At 44.5% G+C, this 9,457-nt stretch overlaps 2 protein-coding genes across 3 annotated transcripts in view; one reads left to right on the top strand and one right to left on the bottom strand.

Moving 5' to 3' along the window:
• NDUFS1 (NADH dehydrogenase (ubiquinone) Fe-S protein 1, 75kDa (NADH-coenzyme Q reductase)) overlaps positions 1 to 5,125 on the bottom strand; it is a 38,793-nt gene extending 33,668 nt beyond the window's left edge. The window contains exons 1-2 of one of the 2 annotated variants that reach the window (XM_006861945.1): positions 4,849 to 4,929; positions 1,289 to 1,300 (exon numbers count right to left, since the gene is read on the bottom strand). In XM_006861945.1, the coding sequence (XP_006862007.1) occupies positions 1,289 to 1,300; positions 4,849 to 4,892 (56 nt within the window). In that variant the 5' untranslated portion in view covers positions 4,893 to 4,929. Of the gene's footprint in view, positions 1 to 1,288; positions 1,301 to 4,848; positions 4,930 to 5,077 lie in introns of those variants that run through there. The other variant, XM_006861946.1, reaches the window with a different exon arrangement.
• A 280-nt stretch (positions 5,126 to 5,405) lies between these two features.
• On the top strand, positions 5,406 to 8,572 carry EEF1B2 (eukaryotic translation elongation factor 1 beta 2). The gene is made up of 7 exons (XM_006861944.1): positions 5,406 to 5,465; positions 5,747 to 5,846; positions 6,418 to 6,540; positions 7,171 to 7,297; positions 7,580 to 7,646; positions 8,003 to 8,128; positions 8,376 to 8,572. The coding sequence occupies exons 2-7, from the start codon at positions 5,767 to 5,769 to the stop codon at positions 8,528 to 8,530; spliced, it is 678 nt and encodes a 225-aa protein (XP_006862006.1). The 5' UTR covers positions 5,406 to 5,465; positions 5,747 to 5,766; the 3' UTR covers positions 8,531 to 8,572.
• The last annotated feature ends 885 nt before the right edge of the window (positions 8,573 to 9,457 follow it).

Raw genomic sequence — 9,457 nt, 5'->3', positions numbered from 1 at the left:
CTGAAAAATCTAGCTAGTGCTCACAGGTGAGACTCTTCTATTTCTCTTTCCCTAATGTTTGCATCCCAATTCAATCTACTTCCAGTCAGCAGCCCCGAGAGGCTGTCTAAAGTCAGTTGTGTTGCTTTGGTTTAACTATAATGAAACAATAAAATTTAAACACTACAAGGGGGCTTCAAAAGTTGGTGGAAAACCACTGAGTATTATCCAATCTGTCTAGGTGGGGCTAATGAAAGGAAATGCGGATAGGTTTCTTGTGATACAACAGTGAATAATTGTTATCAGACTGATTGTGAGGGTTGGAAATGTAAAGGTAGACGTTTTCTAGCAAGGAGGGGAATGATTTAACTTTTCAGCCTAGGAGCAGAGGTCCCTGGGACCATCAAGTGAGAAGAGCGGAGTGCGGGACCCTACCCAGAGAAGCAGTGACACCAGAGATGGAGGCAGAGATGGTGACGTGGAGTGATGGAGCAGCTGGGGACTTTAGACCCAGAGAGGGAGAGGGGCTGTGTGCTGACGATTGGGGGGCAGGCTTGTAGGGTATAACCTTTAGTTGGTTGATGATGCATGGAGGGTATTGTAACCGTGGCAATGAAATGATATACGATAGGATGAATGTAAAACTAATGTTCTCCCATGTAAACTATCACATAACTCACAATAAAACATTAAAAAAAAAAGTTGGTGGAAAAATAGAAAGAAAAGGTATTGGAATTTGTTCATGAACTTTTTGAACACCCTCATATGATTTGTTCATGAACTTTTTGAACACCCTCATATGTAGTAAAACAGTAGTCCCTAGACTTGACAGCACTTAATAAGTGGGCTCCTGGTGTGGTGCTGCAGGATCAGCACTGGACCGCAAATTATAAGGCTGGTGGTTCAAATCCACCTGCTGGCTCCTTGGAAACCCTGTACAGGGTCACCATGAGTCTGAATCAACTTGATGACATTCAACAACAACAGTGGTGGAGTGAGATGGACTAATCTTAAGAGATGGACTATTAATCTTGACAATTCAAACCCACTCAGATGCACTTTGGAAGAAAGCTATAGTGATCTTTAAGGTCACAGCCTCGAAAATCCAGTGGAGCAGCTTTACTCTGCACACAAGAGTCACCAAGATTCGGGATGGACTTGACAGCAAACAACAACATGTAGTAAAACAAACGGCAAGACTAGTGGGGCACATCATTAATGGCTATGTAAAATGAACCCTATATCTCTACTTTCATTTTCTATCAATATTCTATCATTCTATGTCATATGTACTAAATGCTCCTGAGACATTCTGAGACAGCTCAGAAACCAAAGCCTTTGAGGGTTCTTGAGTACCATTCTCGGTATTACAACTGAGTAGTACATTTATCTTGCAGAACTTCAATGACCCGTTATGCTAGGTAGTTCACACTGCATTATGAACTCTTTGAATCTATATCAGTACATATCATCAAGCTTGATATGTATGCTCTAAAATAGTGGTTCTCAGCCAGGAATAATAGTGCCTCTAAGAGATATCTGACAATGTCTGAGACCTTGTTGGTTGTCACAGTCAGAAGAAAGCTACTAGTGGATCCAGTGATAGGAAGCATCTAGTGGATAGAGGCCAGAATGCTGCCAAACATCCTACAATGTAAACCACAGTCCCTCACAACAAAAAATTATCCAGACCAAACTGTCAATAGAACTGAAGTTGAAAACTGCTCTAAAGACTTGCTGAATTACTAAAATAAATGGGAGTGGATTAAAGAACATGGTTGTTGTTGTTGTTGTGAAGTGGCGTTGAGTCGGTTCCGACCCATAGCGACCCTGCATAGGGTTTCCAAGGAGCGACTGGTGAGCTTGAACCACCGAGCTTGTAGTTCAAACAGCTTTGCAGTCTGGCACATTAACCCACAGCGCCACACCAGGACTCCAAAGAACATGGTAAGAGATATAAATGGGAGGGGGGGGGCAGGGGGAGGGGAGCGGTAGGTACCTGAACTTCGAGACCCTTGTCATTTCACTTGACCATATGGGTTAAGCATCTGTAATTGTAATGGTTCATTTGGAACTTTTAAAAGGTATTAAAAATACAAATTATGTGACAATTAAAATGTATCAACATAAAATACTTCAACAGTAAAGCGAGAGAAAAATACTGCTTAAGGTTTAAATACAAAGCTATACATTTCTATGGTGGTGGTGGTTATGTGCCATGGAGTCAGTGCCGACTCATAGCGACCCTGTACAGGGTTTCTGAGGCTATGCATTTTTACAGGAGCAGAAAGCCTCATCTTTCTCCTGCTGAACAGCTGGTAGTTTCAAACTGCTGACCCTGAGGTTAGCAAGCCAATTCGTAACCACTATGCTACAGAGCTCCTTTCGATATTAAATAGGAAATCTCATTAACTGAGACTTCATAAATTACATGGATTCATATATTTCATTAATTCAAAATGTGCAATGGTAAATTTATAGACATCGAGTATGCCATCTACTAGTAAGTGATTTTTGGCAAACCAGAGTTTCTGCTTCTTTATCTGTAAAGGAGGAGGAAAACAATATTCTTAAGTGGGGTTCTGGAATGGCACTATAGGATAAGCACTGAATACTAACTGCAAGGTCGGCAGATCAAACCCACCAGATGCTCCTCAGAAACCACAGGGTTGCTATGAGATGGAACTGACTTGACAACACTTGAATAAAATGATAACGTATGTGTCACATTGTTGTGAAGTGCCCTCGGGTTGTTTCCAACTCTTACCAATCCTGTATAAGGTTTCCGAAGCTTTTTAAATCTTTGCAGAAGCAGAAAGCCTTCTCCGGCTCCCACAGTGGATTTTGTGGTTTGCAGTCCAGTGCTTACCACGTGGAGCCACCGTGATCCCATTATGTGTTATAGGACCTCAATGAATGTCAGTTAAAGCTAAATTCAATTTAGACAGCTGTTGTTAAGTACCGTGGAGTTGGTTCCAACTCATAGTGACTCTGCACAGGGTTTCCGAGGATCAAAGAAAAAGTTTTAAAGTGTTCTTCCTTACTACTACTACTTTTTATTGCCAGCCAGTCTGTACTGTGTATCTGTGTTATTATTTCATTGGTTAAACTGTAGGTTAATAGTACACTTTAGTGGCTACTAGCTAAAAACATCAAATGGTGTATTTGGGCTATTTCCCTTTTCTGAGGACCTAACACAATGTTCTATGGCAAATAATCACCAATACTCTTACTGCCAACTTACAGAAGGAGGAGCACCTGCCCTATTAAAAACTACTTGTGCAATTATAAAGTGTGAATACATATCACCCCCATATCTGCTGATAGATCCCAAATCAACATTCATCATTTTATACAACAATTTACAACAGCCAGGCAAACAACCAGAATCAGGTTGCCTGAATCAAATGGAACCAGCAGAGCTCCAATAAAAGAAACATGTATTTGCAAAACCCCAAAAGGTAATTTACAAGGCTATGAAGGAGCTCTGGTACCATAGTAGTTAGGAGTTGGACTGCTAACCTCAAGGTCAGCAGTTCAAAACTACCAGATGTTCTGCAGGGGAAAGATGAGGCTTTCTGCTCCGGTAAAGATTTACAGCCTCGAGACCCTATGCAAGGTCACTATGAGTTAGAAGCGACTCCACGGCACACAACCACCACCAGTGGTTATTAGTTAGAACTGATTCGATGGCACTTAACAATACATTTCTCATATCGGAATTGAAATAATCATCTTACATGGGGCAATGTAACGGGAGCAATCATTTCTAAGACTGGACTGTAGGATAAGAATTGATTACTAACTGCAAGGCTGGCCCTTCAAACCTACCAGTTGGTCCTTGCAAACAGTATGCGGGGTAGCTATGAGTGAACCGACTTGACAGCACTTAATAACAACAACACAGGCATTACACAATGTCACGTGCTCCACCAGGCTTCCTCCTCCTCCGTCACCGCGGCTCTGCAAGCCCCTATGGTCCTGTTTGGGAGATGCCCACACTTGTCCACAGCTTCTTAACAGCTGCACACTGGCTTCAGAGCCCGTCCCCGCGGCTTTGGCAGTAGTTTGATATGTTCTTCCTCAGATCTTTCTGGACCCCCCATTCTACAAGTCTTGGCTTGGGAACCATTCCTCAAAGATGGCTTTCCTTGACCAACCCAACTCCAGATTTTCTCAGTTCTTCCGCACTCATATCACCTCTTCTTCGTGGACTCAAGTATCACACATGATGGACTTCCCATAACTATCTGCTGAACGCATTCTACCTCCAACCTCGGCTCTTAACTTGGAGGTCACGTTCCTGGGCAGTGCCCCTTTCCCACTTTGTGCCTGTCCCACGACTGTCCAGAACGCGCATCAGAACCCAAACACTTTTCAATCACGGAGCGACTCTGAGTCAGCTGCTGAAATTTCCCTTCCTCGGTTTTGCCATCAGTGAAAGGAATAAACAGTATAACACAACGCAATCAATAGGCAAAAAAAAATATCAAAGCAAAGCAGTCAGAGGCGTGGGCCGTGGCTAAAGCTACAGCGGTCAAAGATGTACTTCTTGTTATCAAGTGCCATGGAGTCGGTACCGACCCATAGCAACCCTGTATAGAGGTTCCGAGAACGGCTGGTGAGCTTGAACCACAGACCTTACGGTTCAAACCGACCTTGCGGTCCAGCGCGTTAGCCCACAGCGCCACACCAGGACTCCAAAAATGTACTGGGTAGAGTATCTGGGGGAAATGTTCATGCTTTCGGCCTGTCACTTGACACACTTGTCCTTTCCCGGCGAACCAAACGGCTTCCTCCTGTTAGAGGGGGCTGCCCTGCGTTTCAACCGCAGAGGAAAGGTCATCCACAAGTCTGCATTCAGATCACTTCTCCCGAAGGCCTCCCAGTCCTCCTCCTCCTTTCTGCTTCATCAGAGCAGTGCCCGTGGCTAACAGACCCCATCTATCCGCTCTCCAAGGTTCCCGAGACCGCGGGGAGGGACGCGGCGCCCAGTCAAGGACAAGAGGAGGAGTCACCCGAGCGAAGCAAGCGATCCTGCCAGGAAGCAAAACCGTGCCCAAGGAACTTCAGCTTTCCCACGTTAACACTATCTCACCTTCTCTCGTGAGCTGCAGAGGCTGTTCTGCTAAATGTCTGGGCGACACCGACCACTACCTACAGAGACCGGCCACTTATTCAATATGGCGACTCTGGCTAACACCGTCGGCCAGGCCTGATCAACGGAAAGTCGGGAGGGTCTGAAACTCCAGATTCGACAAATTCTCGCTGAGGTTAGCTCGGCAATTTCCGTAACTTTCCGTGCCGGGGTGGAGGCGGGTGGTGAGGGTGGAAGGGTGAGGAATAGAAGGCGGATCCGAGGAGAGGAGGCGGGGGCTGGAATCCGCAGTTCCGCCGGAAGCGACGGAGAGTTCCCAATTCCGTGAGTCTTCCGTCATCTCCGGTTCCCCAAGGGGAGGGTCTCCTTATCTTCTGGAGCCGTAGAGGTACACATTTAAGAAATGTCTATTATTAATTTCTTTCCAAGCACAAGGAAAATCCCTCAGATAATTTGTTAACCATTTAATTCAGAGCCGCAATTTTTACGTTGAGAAATGAGGGTGGTAACGTACTTTGACCTTTAACCTTCGGCCGGGAGACGCGAAGGGAACCGCCTCCGTCTCTATATAAGGAGTTTTCCGGCCTTTCACGGCCCTTTTTTCCCCCCCGTGGTTCTCTTGGCGCTCGGCGCTCTTTCTTTGACTTTCCTTCCTCTGCTGTCGTACAGCTCCTCATAAAGCTGACAACATGGGTTTTGGAGACCTGAAAACCCTCGCCGGCCTCCAGGTTCTCAATGATTACCTGGCCGACAAGAGCTACATCGAGGGGTGAGCGGACGGGCGGCGACGGGGCGGCGAGGGAGCGGGTCCGGGTCTGGATCCGGGGCCACGTGGCTCCTCGGCCGCTGCGAGGCCGGTGGCCTGGCCGGGGACCATTGGAGGGGAGGCGGAAAGCTCTGGCTTCCATCTCCAGAGGCCGCCGGGATTTCGGGGAGAGATAATTTAAGAAAAATGCGTTTCCCTTGCTAGTTGAAAGCGACGTTTTTTCCGTGTTTGCACATTGCTGCACTGCAAGGTCGGCGGTTCAAATTCATCAGTCTTTCCTCGGGAACTCTGTATAGGGTCGTTATGAATCGGAACGGCCTCGATGGTACTTAGCAACAACACAATGATTGTTAGCGAGTGCAGTCCTTGAGTTCCTACCTACTAAGTGGCAGACATGGCTTAGGATGGCACCGTGACCCAAATGAATGGTTCCTGCCTTTAAGGAGCTTATTTTAACACTTAAGCTGCTTAGGTAGCCTGGTGTTATTGGACGTGAGTTTCCACGGATTAGTTTAACAGCTTTTCTCATGTATTTGCTGGTGTAGGTGTGTAATTACTTTCGTTGCTTTGGCAGGTATGTGCCATCACAAGCAGACGTGGCAGTATTTGAAGCAATCTCGGGCCCTCCACCTGCCGACTTGTGTCACGCCCTACGTTGGTATAATCACATCAAGTCTTATGAAAAGGAAAAGGCCAGGTAGAATTTTCTTTGTATTTATCTGAAGACTAGAACTCTTTCTAAAGTTAAATCAGGGTTTTCGCATGGCGAAAATGGACCCAGGCTACTTTAGTTTGTTGGGATGATGTAAGCTTAAATTTATTTGTGACTTTAGAAGGCCGAGAGACTGAAGTCCTCCATTTTTTCACAGAACAGGTAGAACATGGACAGCAGCAGTTCAACATTTCCCCACACTGCCCTGCCAGTGTGCCTCGACCCTGACCTAGGGGGGCCACCTCTGGGGTGAGAGGGTGGCTCATTCCATTCAGTCCTTGGCCATTCTTCTGAAACTGCAAACAAGGGTGGAAGTTTGGGGAAGTGGAATCCAGTTCACTAAGAATGGAACTGAGCATACTTATTGAAATCTCAAACAGAAATGTTCATACTGAAAGAGTAAATCATAGTGAGTATTGACTGATGTCTCACATGGTACTGTTTGTTGGGTGAGGAGTTGAACGCATAAAAATATTTACCTGGGAGTGTGCTAAAGGGTAAATTTGAGTTCAAAAGGGGTCTGTTGATAGTGATTAAACATAAGTTCTCATGTATGGCCTGGAGGGAAGGACATTATCCCATCCTAACATTGGTTGAACTTGAATTTTTATCAAGCTTGCCAGGTGTGAAGAAAGCTTTGGGCAAGTATGGGCCCACTAATGTGGAAGACGTGACAGGAAGTGGAGCTGCAGACAGTAAGGATGACGATGACATTGATCTCTTTGGATCTGATGATGAGGAGGTAATGACATCTTCATATAAAAGCATGACTTGATGGGCAGTGTGTCGTCGTGCGTAAGCACTGACTTTGTAGCCAAATTGCTTTGATTCAAATTCTGGCTCTACCAGTTTCCTGCCTTTACAAAATTCTTACTGGTTATATGATGAATAAAACCAAATCACCATCTTTCGGCTGAGCTTCTGATGGATATGCTTTTTTCTGATAAAGCTGGTATGTTTCTTGTGATCCCACTAGCTGTAAGCTGATGAACAACTATGTAAAATGTTACATTTTTCTTTACAGGAAAGTGAAGAAGCAAAGAGGCTAAGAGAAGAACGCCTTGCACAGTACGAGTCAAAGAAAGCCAAAAGTAGGTCTTTTTATAATTTTTAATTAAACTTATAATAACGACGTATGAGGAGTCTTATAAAGCTTGATTCCTAAGAAATACTTTGTGTTCATCTAATACATCAGTACTTAAATCTTCATTGCTGGTAAAACTTCCACAGCTACTGGTCTGCAGCTGTTTCTATGGTAACAGTTGTGGCATTCCTCTGTGGGACAGAAACTGTTACATACTTAAATACCTCTTTCTTAGCAAAACAGAAAGTGGACATAATGTGTGACAGACACAAGACATTTTAGCTAGGAGATGGTCCATCTCAATAGTGTGTCACACTAGAGTGAAAAGTTGTTTGATCAGTCCTCTGTCTTGTTCTTTTTTAGAGCCTGCGCTTGTTGCCAAGTCTTCCATCTTGCTCGATGTGAAACCTTGGGATGATGAAACAGACATGGCCAAATTGGAAGAGTGCGTTAGAAGCATTCAAGCAGACGGCTTGGTCTGGGGCTCTTGTAAGTACACTTTTGCTTCTTAGCATCTAGAAGTTGCATATGGTTTTAACCTTCACCGATCAACACAACTTCCTAACTAACTGTGAAGTTAGATTACAATAAGAACCTAACTGTTGCACCTTGGGAATGGAATTGTTATTCATTTGGGGACTGCCTGTATCTCATGTAAGCAGGAATCAAACAATATTTGTCCTTTTGTGTCTGACTTCATTTATCTAAATACTTTTTTAAAAAAATCTCTTTTTAGCTAAGCTCGTTCCAGTGGGATATGGAATTAAAAAACTTCAGATACAGTGTGTGGTTGAAGATGATAAAGTTGGCACAGATATGCTGGAGGAACAAATCACTGCTTTTGAAGACTATGTGCAGTCCATGGATGTGGCTGCTTTCAATAAAATTTAAAATTTATCCTGAATGGTGCCATTTAAATAAAACTCTGAAAGACAACTCTTGACTCTTGGGTCTGTTGAATGTTGTTACGTGCTGTGGAGTTGGTTGCGACTCGAACTGACCCTGTACAGGGTTTCCAAGGCTGTAAATCTTTATGGGAGCAGAAAACCTCATCTTTCTCCCATGGAACAGCTGGTAGTTTGCAGCTGCTGACCTTAAGATTCCCGTAGCCCAATTCGTAACCACTGTGCTACCAGAGCTCCTTAGGATTCATTTAGGCACATAGTAATGTCAAATTGTGGACTAACATTTAGAAAGAGTGGTGTTAATAGGGCAAGTTTAAACTGCAAGGATGGTTTGAACAAGCCACTCTTGGGAAACCTTATACAGGCTGACTGAGTCTGCACCTAGCAGCATTTGGAAGGTGCTCTGGCTGCCCACTCTGGGAAAAAGAAGAAGCTTACTTCTGAGGCTGTAAAGGTAGATTTACAGCCTCAGAAACCCTATACAGGGTGGCTAAGAGTTGAGACTTGAGTCTGACTGGATGGGACACAGCCTTCTCCATCAGCATAATAATTGGCACTAAAGTGAGGGATTTAAATAAGCCAAGGTTAGAGTTCTATTTTGTGTTTACTAAAGTGGCAGTGTAATTTTGTAACCGCTCATCTTCAAGTTGGGACTGTTAAGTGCTGTTAAGTTAATTCTGACCCATAGCAACCCTGTATAAGGTTTCCAAGGAGCAGCTGGTGAGCTTTGAATCACCACAGTTCAGATGACTTTGCAGCCTGATGCATTACACAGTCCCATACCAGGACTCCAAATTGGGATTGCTAAGTGCTGTCCAGTTGTTTCTGACCCATAGCAACCCTGTATAGGGTTTCCAAGGAGGGACTGATGAGTGGGTGAGCTTGAACCGCTAACCTTGCAGTTCAAACAGCT

Source organism: Chrysochloris asiatica, unplaced genomic scaffold (genome assembly GCF_000296735.1).
Source record: "Chrysochloris asiatica unplaced genomic scaffold, ChrAsi1.0 scaffold00045, whole genome shotgun sequence".
Classification (NCBI taxonomy): Eukaryota; Metazoa; Chordata; class Mammalia; order Afrosoricida; family Chrysochloridae; genus Chrysochloris; species Chrysochloris asiatica.
The sequence above is the reverse complement of the archived record's forward strand: the minus strand, read 5'-3'. Positions and strand labels throughout refer to the sequence as shown.

What these genes read in the sequence shown, in the direction of transcription:
- EEF1B2 (XM_006861944.1), top strand. Translation starts at nt 5,767, where the DNA reads ATGGGTTTTGGAGACCTGAAAACCCTCGCCGGCCTCCAGGTTCTCAAT. An exon ending in TTGGATCTGATGATGAGGAG is followed by an intron (nt 7,298 to 7,579) that starts GTAATGACATCT and finishes TTTTCTTTACAG; the next exon opens with GAAAGTGAAGAAGCAAAGAG. An exon ending in CGGCTTGGTCTGGGGCTCTT is followed by an intron (nt 8,129 to 8,375) that starts GTAAGTACACTT and finishes ATCTCTTTTTAG; the next exon opens with CTAAGCTCGTTCCAGTGGGA.